General features: G+C 44.3%; 1 protein-coding gene across 1 annotated transcript in view; it reads left to right on the top strand.

Annotated features, from left to right (window-relative positions):
- The window catches only part of LOC139414171 (low-density lipoprotein receptor-related protein 1B-like), a 195,784-nt gene that overhangs the window by 58,929 nt on the left and 119,377 nt on the right, over positions 1–17,478 (top strand). The window contains exons 12-21 of the mRNA XM_071162057.1: positions 2,308–2,527; positions 2,704–2,893; positions 7,819–7,941; positions 8,218–8,370; positions 8,766–8,891; positions 10,068–10,184; positions 11,959–12,039; positions 13,233–13,397; positions 13,716–13,901; positions 16,887–17,087. Of these exons, the coding sequence (XP_071018158.1) occupies positions 2,308–2,527; positions 2,704–2,893; positions 7,819–7,941; positions 8,218–8,370; positions 8,766–8,891; positions 10,068–10,184; positions 11,959–12,039; positions 13,233–13,397; positions 13,716–13,901; positions 16,887–17,087 (1,562 nt within the window). The remainder of the gene's footprint in view (positions 1–2,307; positions 2,528–2,703; positions 2,894–7,818; positions 7,942–8,217; positions 8,371–8,765; positions 8,892–10,067; positions 10,185–11,958; positions 12,040–13,232; positions 13,398–13,715; positions 13,902–16,886; positions 17,088–17,478) is intronic.

Here is a 17,478-nt window from a genome sequence, read left to right as displayed (position 1 = left end):
GTAAGTAGTGTGTTGCTCTCTGGTATGAGAGGCTTAACAGTTTCAGAGCAGACTAGAGTGTCTGCTGCTTTTCGGGAACTTTAGAGTGATTTGATATTCACACATTTGGTGTCATGTCTTAAAAAATATATACACTGCTCAAAGAAATAAAGGGAACACTAAAATAACACATCCTAGATCTGAATGAATGAAATATTCTTATTAAATACTTTTTTCTTTACATAGTTGAATGTGCTGACAACAAAATCACACAAAAATTATTAATGGAAATCAAATGTATCAACCCATGGAGGTCTGGATTTGGAGTCACACTCAAAATTAAAGTGGAAAACCACACTACAGGCTAATCCAACTTTGATGTAATGTCCTTAAAACAAGTCAAAATGAGGCTCAGTAGTGAGGGTGGCCTCCACGTGCCTGTATGACCTCCCTACAACGCCTGGGCATGCTCCTGATGAGGTGGCGGATGGTCTCTTGAGGGATCTCCTCCCAGACCTGGACTAAAGCATCCGCCAACTCCTGGACAGTCTGTGGTGCAACGTGGCGTTGGTGGATGGAGCGAGACATGATGTTCCAGATGTCCTCAATTTGATTCAGGTCTGGGGAACGGGTGGGCCAGTCCATAGCATCAATGCCTTCCTCTTGCAGGAACTGCTGACACACTCCAACCACATGAGGTCTAGCATTGTCTTGCATTAGGAGGAACCCAGGGCCAACCGCACCAGCATATGGTCTCACAAGGGGTCTGAGGATCTCATCTCGGTACCTAATGGCAGTCAGGCTACCTCTGGCAAGCACATGGAGGGCTGTGTGGCCCCCCAAAGAAATGCCACCCCACACCATGACTGACCCACCGCCAAACCGGTCATGCTGGAGGATGTTGCAGGCAGCAGAACGTTCTCCACGGCGTCTCCAGACTCTGTCACGTCTGTCACATGTGCTCAGTGTGAACCTGCTTTCATCTGTGAAGAGCACAGGGCGCCAGTGGCGAATTTGCCAATCTTGGTGTTCTCTGGCAAATGCCAAACGTCCTGCACGGTGTTGGGCTGTAAGCACAATCCCCACCTGTGGACGTCGGGCCCTCATACCACCCTCATGGAGTCTGTTTCTGACCTTTTGAGCAGACACATGCACATTTGTGGCCTGCTGGAGGTCATTTTGCAGGGCTCTGGCAGTGCTCCTCCTGCTCCTCCTTGCACAAAGGCGGAGGTAGCTGTCCTGCTGCTGGGTTGTTGCCCTCCTACAGCCTCTTCCACGTCTCCTGATGTACTGGCCTGTCTCCTGGTAGCGCCTCCATGCTCTGGACACTACGCTGACAGAGAGAGCAAACCTTCTTGCCACTGCTCGCATTGCTGTGCCATCCTGGATGAGCTGCACTACCTGAGCCACTTGTGTGGGTTGTAGACTCCGTCTCATGCTACCACTAGAGTGAAAACACCGCCAGCATTCAAAAGTGACCAAAACATCAGCCAGGAAGCATAGGAACTGAGAAGTGGTCTGTGGTCACCACCTGCAGAACCACTCCTTTATTGGGGGTGTCTTGCTAATTGCCTATAATTTCCACCTGTTGTCTATTCCATTTGCACAACAGCATGTGAAATGTATTGTCAATCAGTGTTGCTTCCTAAGTGGACAGTTTGATTTCACAGAAGTGTGATTGACTTGGAGTTACATTGTGTTGTTTAAGTGTTCCCTTTATTTTTTTGAGCAGTGTATATACACCGTGAGTATACCAAACATTAGCAACACCTTTTGCCCTCAGAACAGCCTCAATTCGTCGTGGCATGGACCCTACAAGGTGTTGAAAGTGTTCCACAGCGATGCTGGCCCTTGTTGACTCCAATGCTTCCCACAGTTGTGTCAAGTGAGCTGGATGTCCTTTGGGTGGTTGACAATTCTTGATATATACGGGAAACTGTTGAGCACGAAAAAACCCAGCAGCATTGAAGTTCTTGACACAAACCGGTGCGCCTGACACCTACTAACGTTCAAAGTCACTCAAATCTTTTGTCTTGCCCATTCACCCTCTGAATGGCACACATACACAATCCATGTCTCAATTGTCTCAAGGCTTTAAAAACCCTTCTTTAACCTGTCCCCTCCCCTTCATCTACACTGATTGAAGCGGATTTAACAAAGTGACAACAGTAAGAGATCATAGCTTTCTCCTGGATTCATCTGGTCAGTCTATGTCATGGAAAGAGCAGGTGTTCTTAATGTTTTGTATCCTCTGTATTATTTGGGCTAACTTATCTATCTCTCTATGCTAAACCATCACATCGATAATGAATTTCTTCTGGTTTTCAGCTGGATGTACTGGACAGACTGGGAGGAGGATGAGGTGAACGATAGTGTTGGCAAGATAGAGAAAGCCTGGATGGATGGATCCCACCGGCTGGGCTTTGTCACTTCAGGCATCCTGTGGCCTAACGGACTCACCCTAGACCATGGTTCCAGTAACATGTACTGGTGTGACGCTTATTATGACCACATCGAGAAAATCTCCCTCGATGGTACCCACAGAACGGTTAGTAAATGAGTGAGTGTTCTTTTCTACTGATCAACAAATATGCATAGTATCAATTGAATATGTACATTTATTTTCAACATTTGTATGGTTGCAAATACATGACTCCATCAAAAAAAAGTCACTTTTAACTGTGAATTATTGTCCAACATGTTCTTTGTTTCTTTTATCCAAAGGTGGTGTATAACGGCAAAGAATTAAACCATCCCTTTGGAATTTCCCTGCACCAGAATTCCGTTTTCTGGACAGATTACATGAACGCCTCTATTTTCCAACTGGACTTGCAGTCAGGGCAGGTCGCTCTTATGAGAAGCGAGAAACCCCCTCTTTTTGGGCTATCTGTGTACGATGCTCAAAGGCAGCAAGGTAAATACACCCTCACACTATCATTGTCATGTCACCAAAACTATTTAAATACAAGACTGGCTCACTTTTTTTGTAATATAAACATATCAGAGACTAGGGGACATACTCATTATGTACAGGATCTCTGTGACTCTCAACTCTGTCAAACCAGTTTTTTCAGTATATCAACCCTGATGAGATGGTGAACTGAGAGGACCTTTGATGAAATTACAACACTGAGAATGGCTGAAGTACTAAACTTGGACTTTGCTCCAGCCAGGGGGTTTGAAATGCATGACAGTAAATACATCAGAAGATTCTCTTTTGATTTTCCCCTTTTAGGCCGGACAAAGTTGAATGACTGTTTAACGGATGCACCACCGCCTCACCTTTCTCCACACGGCCGGGCCAAAAAAAATCTGGTGTTATTTTTTGGACAATATATGCGTCTCTTTGCTTATCCGCACTGTCCGCTCTCTAGTGATGGGTCGTTCACGAACGAGTCGGCTCTATGAGCTGGCTCTTGTTGGTGAACGTTGGGAGCCGGCTCGCATATCAGAAGAGCTGAATCTATTTCTAAAAAAAATAAAAAAATAAAAATAAGATCTGAATAATCAAAAGATTGAAATTAATAGAATGAACTAATTCAAAGAATGAAAAAATAACTAAAATAATATAGACCTAAATGCTCAAGCGCACACACATTCGTTCTGACTGTCTGCTCAGACTAACAGCCTCACCTGTTGTTCCTGTCAAATCAGACAAGCAGTGTCAACCAATGAACCAAAGATGCGTGAGGGAGGGCCGAGCCAACTCACTCACAGTCACACACTTAGCAGCCGAGGAGAGAGAGGAAGGACAGCTGTGAAAACAACTGCTGGAAAATGAGTCTGGAGCACAGTAGCATTTGGATGCATTTTAGTAATGTAGACCATGTTAGAGCACAGTGTAGAATTTGGATGCATTTTAGTAATGTAGACCATGTTAGAGCACAGTGTAGAATTTGCCAAAACAAAGTCTCATATAAAGTCGGTTCTACGTACAACCTACACCGGCGTGTGCGAACTGTCCACCCAACTGTGAAGCTAGCTGTAGTGGAGCTTCGAGAAACTAGCGGGCCTGCTAGTGATAGTGGTGGAGCCAGCACCTCCACACCTGGAGATGTATCCACTCAGTCAAGTAGGCCTACTCCACGACCCACAGCAACGCAGTCGTCTATGGCCCAGTTCATGCCAAAGTCTATGTCTGTAGCAAAACAAGGCCAAATTGATATTGCATTGGCTAAAATGATTGCCACCGATTTTCAGCCATTTTCGATCGTGTAGGACGGAGGTTTTAGAAATTATAGCAATAGTCTAAATCCAATGTACACAATTCCAAGCGGGAAAACACTTTCAAATGACAGCACACAGGCTTCAGTGTGGGAAAGAGTCCAGAAAGCTACTGCAGTTTGTCTTACCACTGACTGCTGGACATCAAGGGTAACTTCTTACATGTCAGTTACATGTCACTTCATTGAAGATTTTTCAAATTTCTAGCTGTCTTCTGGACTACTTTGAGTTCAGCGACAGACACACCTCAGAGAACTTGGCAGAGGAACTGTTGAGAGTGGCCAGAGAATGGCAAGTAGATGGAAAAGTGGTCTGTTGTGTTAGCGACAATAAAGTTAACATAACTAAAGCCATGAACATTTTCAAATGGACCCATCATCCATTGATTGTAAGAGATGCTCTGAAGGTGATGAAGCCCACTGTGGACAAAGTGAAAGCAGCTGTGGAATACTTCCACAGGAGCACAGCAAGTGCTGAAAAACTGTAGTCTACACAACACCAGATGGGGATGACTGAGCTGAGGCCAAAACAACACTGCACTACAAGGTGGAATTCAACATTTTATATGTTGAAGCGGTTTCTTGAGTCAAAGGATGCCATAATCTCTACCCTGGCCATTGTCAATGCACCTGTTCATGCTCTGACCCAAGAAGAATGGGAAGTGGTGGAGGAGGTGTGCAGAATCCTGGAACCCTTTGAGCAGGTCACTGTGGAGATCAGTGGAGAGAGGTACAGTAAGCAGTTATTACTACATCATTATTTAATCCAGTATTATATATGTATATGAGCAGTAGATGAGAATGTAGTATCAGTAGACAAAACATGAACCTGAACTAATAAGTCACTGTTCTCTCTTTTCAGCTATGTGACAGCCTCAAAAATTATACTCCTGTGTCAGGGTCTGCAGTGAATCACAGCCAGCCGCCAGAGAGAAGCAAATGTAACCACAGGACATGTGACAGAGTTGATGGACACCCTATGTTCATAAAAGGACAGAAATGGAATATAATCATGTGCTATCAGAAACCGCTGCACTTGACTCCAGGTTTAAGAAGTTAGCCTTCGGTGATGCCAGAGCGATTGATGAGGCTCTTCAAAGAATAACCTCAGCAGCAGGGAGGGACAGCCCCAGCAGTCAGCTGGCTCAGGCAGCAGGGCAACAGGAAGAAGGGGGATCAGATGTAGGAGAAGCACCAGCAGCAGTGCCACAAACGTCTGCTGTTTGGATGCTGTTTGACGAGAGAGCAACTGGGGATGCAGCACAAAGGAATCCCTCAGCAGATGCCATAATAGAGGTCCGATCCTTTTTTGGAGAAGCCCCTTCTCCAAAGATCTGCATTAGGGGCCACATCCGTTCCCTCTGACAGGGTCTTCTCGAAAACGGGACAAATAATTACTGTGAGAAGAAACCGCATCAGCCCCTCGAAAGTGAGGCAGCTGGCATTTCTGAATGCAAATCTCTCATAAAAGCTAAATATGGTTAGCATTGCTGTGTGCTGCTGGTTATAACATGGCAATAAAGAAGAGAGAGAAAAGGGGGACCAGTTTAATGTTTTAAGTGGGATGCTGCAGTTTTGCACATTTTTATTTATTTTTCTTTGATGGTGCAATATTCTATTATTATGTTGTTCAGATTGTATTCGTTTTGAATTGTTATATTTATATGCACTTTGTTTAAATACATTAAAAAAGTTATACTTTAAATGCACGTGTGTAATAGCATCCTTTTTTACAATTATTTCAATTTGTGGGATGTTGCAGTTTTGCAAATTGTTATTTATTTGTCTTTGATATGGTGCAATATTCCATTATGCTGTTCAGATTGTATTCATTTTGAATGGTTGTTGTTTTAACACCAATCATAGTCAAACTATCGAAAACATATATTATTTAAAGAGCCGTTTGGGAGCCAAAAGAACCGGCTCTTTTTTATGAGCTGAGCCGAACTAGCAGGTTCACTAAAAAGATCCGGAATGTTCATCACTACCGCGCTCCCTTGATTCTTTCCCAAATTGACGCCCAAGAGACCAAACATTTCTGAGATCACACGCTCAAATCATGTTCAAGCCTCGGATTGGACAGTGAAACACACACGCTCGCACCTGCAGGCGACGTGCAGGTGTTTATTTCTCTCTCAGTCGTGGCTGAAGCCAGCACAAATTCCTACTAATTTATGTGTCCAGGTTAAACGTGGGACGTCCCTCATTATATACAAACAGTCGGTTAAATTCATGGTTATTGCATCATTTTCAGATCTATTAGAAGCGAGTAATAGACGAAACAACAATGTAATTTAACCAATTGACTGGCCAGAGATCAGGGCATTCATCAGCAAAGACGCAGTGCAAGCTGATAGTATTTTGGACAACCAAATTGAACTCAAAATGATTGATGAAATCGAAGTGTGTCAGCTGTATGGTGATTTGCGATTCATAACTTACATTTTACCAGTACTGCCAGTAGTAGTAAGGCCAACCGATAACACCACGACGGAATGCGTTTGAAGTGATGATGCGCCGCCGAGAACAGCTAGCGTGTCCAGCAAAGTACATCGCCAGTGGCACGGACACACTGCGCAGATCCGCAGGCGTGGGCTTTTCGTGGCAGCCAGACGCGACAATCGAAGGAGGTGGGGTGAACAAAGTTACTGGGCTTGAATTCAGTCACGCTTGCTCTATGTAGGTTGATGCTTCTAATTGTGCATGTTTTCGCTCGCTCGCCTCACTTTTCTTGGGAGAAAATCCGTTCAACAGTGAATCCATTTTTGTCTGGCCTTGGCATATTTTACGTGCCACAACTCCGCCACTCAGGCTCCTAACAGTAGGGGGTCAGGCATATTTTAGTCGTGTCTGGTGCTACCTGCTCTCTAACAACCAAACCTCTCATAGCCACCGAGGGCGAGCCACGAACAAAGACAGAGACCAACGATTGATTCAATGAGAATTGAAGCTGAGACTGTCCGCAAATGTACACCGACTCTAATCCGTTAACAGCTACTTATAGTAACCCCGGGCCATGTTTTCAGACTCTGCGCGGGGGTTGTCATGATAACAGTCATTGGTTGGCACATTGATGCACCTGTCTGTACTGTCTGTCACTACCTCGAAAGGAACGCTGAACTCAGCTGGGTGCCACCCACCCTCAGCCTTTACAGCGTGTTCATATGCCTTGTTTTACCTCAGCCTTCCTCCCCCCCTTTTTTTTATATATATTTTTTTACAAACTCTTCATATCCCTACCTCGCCAAATACAGTTTCATCGACATCAAGGAGGACGTCAAATGAACCGTCAGACACAGTGTTCCGTTTTCATCTGATGTCGTCGCTCTCGACTTTTTATAGCAGCGGGGTTTGGATGATTCTGCCTTTGGCTGAGTCATGTAAACAGTCGCTCTGACTGGCACGCGGATAGGAATACAGACATTAAGCCCTTTTAATCTATGAAAGTTTTGAATATAGTATTTGGTATAATAGCATCATTGTAACTAGGATTATATATATGTGTTACAGTTTTGAGTCATGTTATTGTCTTCCTAATATGTTGCATTGTAAAGGCTGCAGCTGCAAAAACAGTGATTGGATTTAGCCTACTTTGGTTTATCTAATTGATCTTTAGGTGACAATGCGTGTGGGGTTAATAATGGTGGCTGCGGTAGCCTGTGTCTGGCCATTCCCGGTAGCAGAGTGTGTGCCTGCGCTGACAACCAGTACCTGGACACGAATAACCTCACCTGCTCCTGTAAGCCCTGTCGAATACACTCTTGCTCAAACATACAAGGCCCGTTCAGCCTGACACTCCACATCAATGACAAAGGCAATCAATAAGAATAAATGACAGCAGATAAGATATGCCCATGTAGAACTCAATATGCCAGTACTGATTTTCAATGCCAGCATATAACATAAAATAAATGTTTCATCAGTTGTGGCTCTTTTGAGGAATATGTTCTGCGGAGTGTGAAGGTGAGCCAGCAAGTGGATGTGTGTGTGTGTGTGTGTGTTTGCTTGCTTGCAGCCACATTGGGTGATTCAGGGGACCACGGGGAGCCACAGAGATGTGGGAATGAAGAGTTCCAGTGTAGGAACCGGCGTTGTGTCCAGGCCTCTTGGAAATGTGATGGGGACGATGACTGTGTGGACGGAAGTGATGAGGAACCGCACATCTGCTGTAGGTCTTATTCTGAGTGTTAGAAAACATATCATTTTGCATTTATGGAAAATAGGACATGTCCCAGAGACTGATTCCAAAGGAATAAATCATTAAGTTGAAATTAACAACATACATCATCTATGCAAGACTGAAATTGCAAGGCTGACTTTTTCTGTCATGCTTTCTAGCTAGCTATCCAATATCTATGATCAAAATAAATTGTATTTGTCACATGCGCCAAATACAACAGGTATTACAGTGAAATAGACCTTACAGTGAAATGCTTACTTAATGCTTACTTACAAGCCCTTAACCAACAATGCAGTTTTAAGAACAATACCTAGAAAGATAAGAAGTTAAAGTAACAAATAACGAACACATTAATATGATTGCATTTTTGCCCATCATCACAGATAATCGTAGTTGCCCTGCGGATCAGTTCAAGTGTCTGAACAACCGCTGCATCCCCAAGAGGTGGCTCTGTGACGGGACCAACGACTGTGGGAGCAACGAGGACGAGTCCAACTTCACCTGCTCTGGTATGCCGCTGTCTGCTCTACTTAGAGGCCCATCTAGCTCATATGGACCAGGATGCAACTGCCAGATTCCATGTTGTAGAACAAACTTTAGTGATCTCCAAGTTTCTCCAACCAGAGAGTCATTTGGGAGAGGTTCTGTCAGAGCAGAGGCCATTGGAGAATACTCAGAGAGGAGGTGACAACTCTTACACGACTTAAACAAGCACTACTGCATGATTTCCCGTGCTGGTGAGGGACGCGTATGTCAAAGATTCCCAATGGCCTCCGTGCTACTGCACATCATGAATGTATCTATACACTGGGATAATTCATCATCTTCTCCATCCAGAAGACTTGACCAGGATATGCACACCTCCTCTGGGGGTTTTGTTAGGGGATGTAGATGAGAAATGTAGGTGTTTCAGTTGCCAGATGTTGACACAATGCCGATCCTGAACACGGATAGGATGATTCCATAAGAAAGAAAATGGCGATTTATATGAACGAAATCCTGGTTTCACGTTTTTTTTTTTACGTTCACTTTTTGATCTCTGTGAATAAATAGATTACTGTGAGTAGATAGCGAGCCAATTCTCTAGGACGACCAGTCACGGAGAAACCAAATCCAGATCTTTTAGAACTAAAGGGCTCCCGAGTTGCGCAGCAGTCTAAGGCACTGCATCTCAGTGCTAGAGGTGTCACTACAGACCCTGGTTCAATTCCAGGCCGTATCACAACTTGCCGTAATTGGGAGTACAATAGGGCGGCGCACAATTGGCCCAACGTCGTCCGGGTTAGAGTTTGGCCTGAGTAGGCCGTCATTGTAAATAAGAATTTGTTCTTAACGGACTTGCCTAGTTAAATAAAGTTTAAATAAAAAATGAAACATATGCAACACACATGTCCTGCTAGCTCTATGCGGAATCAAATGTTACAGAACATGAACAGTAAATGTAAAAGATCAGACATTACTTAAAAATGTCCCATACTATAATGGTGTGGATTCACTCACTGAAATAGGCTAGGCCCAGTCAATGCACTTTATTTAAGTACTTATTAAGACCATACTGGTAATGAAAAGCACTATATTACTGTTGCGTAATAGAATAGAAAAACGTAACTTTTCTAACGGGAACTTCGGTGTAGTAAAGTAATGTTATAAAAATGCTATTTTATTATTGCTATTAATGTTTTCAGCGGGATCATGCCAAGCTGACCAGTTCTCCTGTGAGAACGGGAGATGCATCCCAGAGTCCTGGCGTTGTGACAGGGATGACGACTGTGGGGACCACTCTGATGAGACCGCCTCTTGTGGTGAGCTTCTGGACAAGTTTCCATTAAAAGGTTCAATAAAATGAAATAAAGTCACAGCTGTGTTGAGCTATTCATACTGGCATACTACTTAGAATGAAGAAGTCCATTGGACAAGACATTCTTCGTGATATGTTAGCCTGGGCATTTTCTTAACACTCCAGCCGTGACAAATCAATGGGTTTTTCCCTCCTTTGGTTCCTTCCACTTGGATAGGTTGACTTAAATCGAAATAATATCAACATTAGCCTAACATTTCAGAAATCATTCGCAATGTTTTTGAGACTTTTTCTATCGTTGCATTATGTCATTCCACTGTGAGCCTTGTGTTTTACCTACCCATCATGTTAATTCAATTTAGCATGTAGGCTACCCTCTGGGCACGCTCTGACAACCTCTGGAGCAGACAACACAACATGGTGATGGAGAGAAAGGCTTTTAATATTTAAAATATGAAATAGCTGGGACTCTCCCTGTCATTAGAGGGATAATTATGTCTTCCTTCTCTGAAACAATAGCATGCATGGGCTTTCAAAGATGTAGATCAGGGATTGGCACCTGGCTCAACCCCCCCCCCCCTTCCTTGCTGTTGAGAGTTAGTACACAAGATGCAATTTTGAAATTTGGTTGTATGCATCAGCAGCTTTTCTCTTGTTATGTCAGTCACTGACAGTCACACAGTTGGCCATGCCGGGCTAATATTTTTATATTAGCCCCTTGTCGTGATCATGGTCAAATTACAGACCCGGGTACCCCCATGGATTTTGTTAGTCACTCTCACTCAGATATCATATTCAAAACGGCAAACATTTCTCGCCAAACGTATGGTGAAATGTATAGATGTGCAGGAAATTAGCTGTAAATCTGCTGATGCTGTTAATGTAGGCCAGGACCAGCCTTTCAACGCATTTCATGGCTACAGATGTGAGTGCTACGGGGTCGTAATCAATTTGTCGTGTTACCTTGGCGTTCTTGGGCACTGGGGCTATGGTGATCTGCTTGAAACATGTAGGTATTACAGACTGGGTCAGGGAGAGGTTGAAAATGTCAGTGAAGACACAAATGCAAGTTTTAACAGGCTCAAAGACAGCCACGACACATGCGCACGAACCCCAAATGACCCTTTCCCCAGGTCAGGTATCCCACAATGTGAATACACCCTCTTCTGGCAAGGATACATCTAAAATGACTGTAAATCACCATCACCACAGAGTTGTTAAACCAAAGTAATGTAATCGGATATCACCTCTCTACACTTGTTTTAGATAAGAGGGAAAAGTAACAGGCAGTCGGACACAGTCTGCAAAACAATCGGCAAGGACAATTTGAACCTTCTGTTACAAAATGTAGCTGTGAATGATACTTTTCTGTTTCCTCTGGTGCTACTTAGAAACTGCTTCACAAGTACAAACAGACACAGACAGTGTTCACAGTCATTACAGTTCCTGCTTGGCTTCCTTAAATCTAATTCAAGCCTGCGCTGAAAAACACTTTGCGCACTCCAATTTTTTGAAACTTCAGAATTCAAAGGCAATGCCAACTCACATAACTGTGCCAATGTCTCCTGCATCTAATGTGTAATAATAACAGATGTTCACCCACACTGTTTCAGAGGTTTCAAGTGCATGCATTGTGTAAATTACTGGTCTATGTGATTCTGGACAGTCGTAATTGATCAATTCCTGTCATCAAAAGTGCTTTGTTAGAAAAAAATCCCAAATTGAACCTCTTTGTATTACGACAATAACACAATTTTTTCTTCTTTCTTTCTTACCAGATTTCGCCACATGTGAGCCCCTCACACAGTTCAGCTGTTCCAATGGAAGGTGCGTTAGTGTGAAATGGCACTGTGACTCAGGTGAGTGGCATTTTTCTGTGAACAATCTCTTTTTACAGTACAATTTTCTACCTCAGTGGGAAAAACTGCCTGATTTTAAATGGCGCCATTACAACAACCAGTGTACTACCAGAATTGGTTGTAATCTGGTTGTAACAACATAATTTCAGCCAGTTTTCCTTACTGGGAAAACGCCATGGGATGGAACTGCACTCTCAAGAAGCAGCTTGCTGGATGATTACATTTCACCTTCTCTGAACCACGCTGTGACTCTCACACTGTTTCTTAATCTCCCTTCTGTCCTCCCCCCTTCCATCCATTCCCCCTCTCTCCGTCCGTTCCCCCTCTCTCCATCCATTCCCCCTCTCTCCATCCGTTCCCCCTCTCTCCGTCCGTTCCCCCTCTCTCCGTCCGTTCCCCCTCTCTCCGTCCGTTCCCCCTCTCTTCCGTCCGTTCCCCCTCTCTTCCGTCCGTTCCCCCTCTCTTCCGTCCGTTCCCCCTCTCTTCTGTCTATTCCCCCTCTCTCCGTCCGTTCCCCCTCTTCCGTCTGTTCCCCCTCTCTTCTGTCTATTCCCCCTCTCTCCGTCCGTTCCCCCTCTTCTGTCTGTTCCCCCTCTCTTCTGTCTATTCCCCCTCTCTCCGTCCGTTCCCCCTCTTCTGTCAATTCCCACTCTCTCTGTCCGTTCCCCCTCTTCCGTCTGTTCCCCCTCTCTTCCGTCCGTTCCCCCTCTTCTGTCTATTCCCACTCTCTCCGTCCATTCCCCCTCTCTCCGTCTGTTCCCCCTCTCTTCCGTTCGTTCCCTCTCTCTTCCATCCGTTCCCCCTCTCTTCCGTCTGTTCCCCCTCTCTTCTGTCTATTCCCCCTCTCGCCGTCCGTTCCCCCTCTTCTGTCTGTTCCCCCTCTCTTCTGTCTATTCCCCCTCTCTCTGTCCGTTCCCCCTCTTCTGTCTATTCCCACTCTCTCCGTCCGTTCCCCCTCTTCCATCTGTTCCCCCTCTCTTCCGTCTGTTCCCCCTCTCTTCCGTCCGTTCCCTGTCTCTTCCATCCTTTCCCCCTCTCTTCCATCCTTTCCCCATCTTTTCCCTTCTCCCCCGTATCTTCTCCTTCTCCCCCTCCTTCACCCCTCCTTTCCCCCTCTCCCCATCCTTTCCCCCTGTCTTCCATCCTTTTCCCATCTCCCCATCCTTCCCCCTCTCCCTTTCCACCTCACCCAGATGATGACTGTGGGGATGGTAGTGACGAGGTGGGTTGTGTCCATGCCTGTTCCAGTGCCCAATTCCAGTGTGCCAGTGGGAAGTGTATCCCTGACCACTGGGCCTGTGACGGGGACGATGACTGTGGGGACAACAGTGATGAGAACACCACCTGCACTGGGACAGGTGAGGGAAAAACACACTAACTTCTCATTCTTCTATCTGCCTTACAGGAATCACACCCTTCGGATTCAAGTCTTAGATCTGTGAAAGTATAGTGTAGTCAGAGGATATGCTCAATATAGTTTTTGAAATGGGGATGCTATTCATCACACTTCAGGGGATGCGGTTAGGAATGTGGGTTTGAGATGCACAGTATCTGTCCTTGTAAAAATAGCCCTTACCCAAGAAAGAAGTACTTTATTTGCTGAAGTGCGTAGCCCTACCTGAACTCCGTATTTGTCAATGTATGTTTATCTCTCTGAACCTCTGTCTCTCCTATAGCCTTGGTATCAGCTGATGACTGCAGCGGAGATGAGTTCCATTGCCGGGACGACGGTGGCACCTGTATCCCCGAGCGCTGGAGGTGTGACGGGGACAAGGACTGCGAGGACGGGAGTGACGAGGCAGACTGTGAAGGCACCAGCAGAATGTGTGACCCACACGCAAAGTTCACCTGTCAAACCTCAGGTACGGCACTGAAGCTACTGTGAAAACACTTTAGGAAAGAAATGCTGCGCACTCTGTGGCTCTGATGCAGTGCATACACTATCATTAAATGCCCATGTTTAGCTGTAGAAAGCTACACTGCTTTCATCAAAGTGTCATCTGGACTGTAGCTACTGTGACCGGCACAAAAAGCTCACCTGTAAAACCTCATGTACTGTAGCTACCTCTCCAGATGTTTTGTGTACCGTGTGTACTCTGCATACAGGACTGTACACTATGCCCCCAAAATGAACCCCGAGCGGCCATGTTTTTAATGTCAACCTCTCAGTTATTACCATAGACATACATCAAATGAATGTATCTCTGGTTATTACCCTCAAATGGTCTTAATCTGTGTCCTTGGTGTACAGGCACACATTGGGTAAACTGATATAAGCCTACAGGGTTAGAATTCACACACAATGGTGAGGAAAAAGCCAGAGAGCCTTTCATGTCTTTTATGATACCCGCAGGGCATCTTATAGACGTCTCCACGCTTTATCATGTAGCCATGCCAGTAAAATGGGAATACTTTGGATACTTTATGTGGCCCCTAAAACAGTTCCACATGGTTGTGGTAAATTAAATCGGCCGAGGAGTTGCAGATCTCCCAATGTAAGTTGGTCATATTATTGGGCCAATAGTTCCATGGAGTTGATATATATCATCTGTACGGTGCACTGCATTATGTGTGATTGGTCTTAAAGAGGGGAATTCACACGAGAAAAGCCTCTAGCTTAGTTCACTGATCTCATGCTGTTAAAAGGCTTAATACACATCATTCACTTACCATGCAAAATTCAGTAAAACGTCATGAGGAGTTTTAAGATTCACCAAAAAAGCAGGCCTTAACGGTAACACAGTTGATAATGGCAAGGCTTTTGAGAGGGGAAGCACAGCCTATCCAGCCATGAAGCACAGTGCCAATGGAAGAGACATGCCTTTTTGGCCGGTGAATCTCGTATTTAGAAACATAAAAAGCAATTGCGTATTTTATCCCGGCCGTTATCTAACTAGCCTATGAGTAAAGGGTTGAAATGGTCTACTGAGAGTGCTTGAATGTATTTTGGAAGTTTTTGCCCTCATGCTTTTTCATCATTCACAATTCACATACCTGCATACTTCATTTAGCTTTTTCAGTTGGCTATCCATCACCATTTTCAAAGAGCGCCTCTCGTCCGAACTATTCAATCCTCCCATAATGCCATATCAACTGCAATTTTTTTTGGGGGGGGGAGAATCTTCTTTGCACATAAGCCACGATACAATTGACAGGAGCCAAGTATTTTGTATAGACGTGCAAATGTTATGCTTAAAGACATTTAGGCCTACGTGTGCACACGGTACCATGGAACGAGAGAAGCGATTTCTGATATCATGACCCGATCCTATTTAGAAATATTGCTGTTGGTTTAAAAAGCAGATATATTGTTTTTTTTGTTTCATTGGATTAAAAACAAAACGCGTTAGAAAGATTCATCGTCCGTGGGTCTATGGAGAGAATGTACATGACCGAATGCAATGCAATGAAATCTTCCATTTCTGGAGATGTGCAAAAATGATCTGTAAGATGGTTCCATGATGTTTCTAAAACGTTACGTTTGCGAGCAGTGTAACAGTGAGTGGACCCCCCCCATTCTCTTTATATTGGTTCCTGTGAAAAGTTTGGATGTGCGCAAAACCAGCTGTATTATACGTCCACGGGGAGCAATTATGGTGCCTGTAACTGTGTTCAGACGAAGCCTATTTAAAACAGGTTGTTTTGTTTTCATTCAAATTTGATTATGCCCTGTCTTTTCAGTGCTTATTAATAGCCTAGTGAATTGAATCTAGTTTATTGACTACGCTTGGCATGTCCATGTCCAGACTACAACTTACTGTCGGGCTAGCCTCTATATCTGTGTGAATTCTATAGAAAATGTTTAACAATGCATTTTCATATTGAAGCCACGCAAATAGTACAGTGTGAAATGCAAAAATGCTCAGGTTCAGGCTATTTAACGAACTAGGCTATTTCGGATTCCCGCCAGCGCTAATATTGACCATTGCGTTAGGTTTGTTAAAAAAGATCCCTCAGCGTGGATTCTGAATCAGCTTCATTAGGATGCCCGGTTGGAATCGCAGTATTTTGTCAAACACTCCCAAATTAAAGCGAACAGAAAGAACATACCTCCGACAATAGATCAACCCACTGTTGTTTGAATTGAAATAATTGGCAGACTCAGCTCTGATCTGTATTCACTGTGTCTGTCCAGACTAAGCTGACTGCCTTACGCTGAGGCTGACAAAGTATAGCCTTTGAAAATATATAGGAGGCATCCCAAATGGAACCCTATTCCCTATACAGTGCACTACTTTTAACCAGAGCCATATGGACCCTGGTCAAACTAGTCCACCATATAGGGAATAGGGTGCCATTTGGGACAAATAAATAGCCTTTCATTAGGCCTTGTTGCAAGCCACGTAAACAGGATTTATTCCAGGGTTTCCTCATCAATGCCACAGATTAAAGCTGAGGTGGGCTGCCTCTCTGCTAGCACCATACACTTTACTTTCTTCTGATGCCTAAAGCGCTTTTATTCCTCAGCTTTTCAGGATTCCTCAGAGACTGTGCTTTTTACCTCGCTGCTTCCAATAATTGCTTCCTATTTCCTGCAATTGTTTCTAAAAGCTTCTATTTCCAGTCACTTTAGAGGCATTTGACCAACTACCTAGAATCAGCAGAATTGCTTCATTTGATGGTATTGACAGTTTAGGTTTAGGTATCACTATGACCATTTTCTCACCAGTTTATATCTGATAGTTTCTGTTCTCTCCAAGAAAATGGACAATCAATTCTTATTTTTGTACTTACGGTTGAAACGTGGGTTTGTTATCATTCACAATATCTCTTATAAGGACTTTTTTGTTGTTGCAATTATGTCCCTCGCCTCATCACCTGATCTCTCTCCGTTTCTCCCCTCACAGGCAAGTGTATCAGTAAGAGCTGGGTGTGTGACGGGGACTATGACTGTGAGGATCTGTCCGATGAGGAAAGCTGTGAGATGTCGCCATGTAAACCTCCCAGATACCCCTGTGCCAACGACACCTCCGTCTGCCTGCCTCCTGAGAGTATCTGCAACGGGAGATACGACTGCTCTGACCACTCTGACGAGGGACACTTCTGTGGTACTTCTGTTCAGATCACTTCTAACCAATTATCTTGGTCCTATTTCTCCCACTTGAGTCAATTCTCTCGGTCCCCACTTCAATTAATTATTAAATATCATTCTATTTTTTTTTTCACTTCATTCTATATTTTCTTTGTCTTCCTCCTCTAGCCCGACCAGCAAATGTATGTTGACAGACAGTGTTGAGCTGTTGTAAATCAGCAGCAGTGCTTGCTTTGGCATCATCCATCTGTCCTCGTATTCCCTGCTGAACTCAGGGAGAAACCCGGGGAGAACAAGCTGTTGAGGCTGGAGAGGATATAACTCTTGCTGACCAAGATCCTTAGTTTTCTCTGGAAACACTCCAAAGACGGCAGGGAAGAGACAGAGGAGACATATTAATAGTGAAG

Source organism: Oncorhynchus clarkii, chromosome 7 (genome assembly GCF_045791955.1).
Source record: "Oncorhynchus clarkii lewisi isolate Uvic-CL-2024 chromosome 7, UVic_Ocla_1.0, whole genome shotgun sequence".
NCBI lineage: Eukaryota > Metazoa > Chordata > Actinopteri > Salmoniformes > Salmonidae > Oncorhynchus > Oncorhynchus clarkii.
This window is presented reverse-complemented; position numbering and strand designations above follow the sequence as displayed.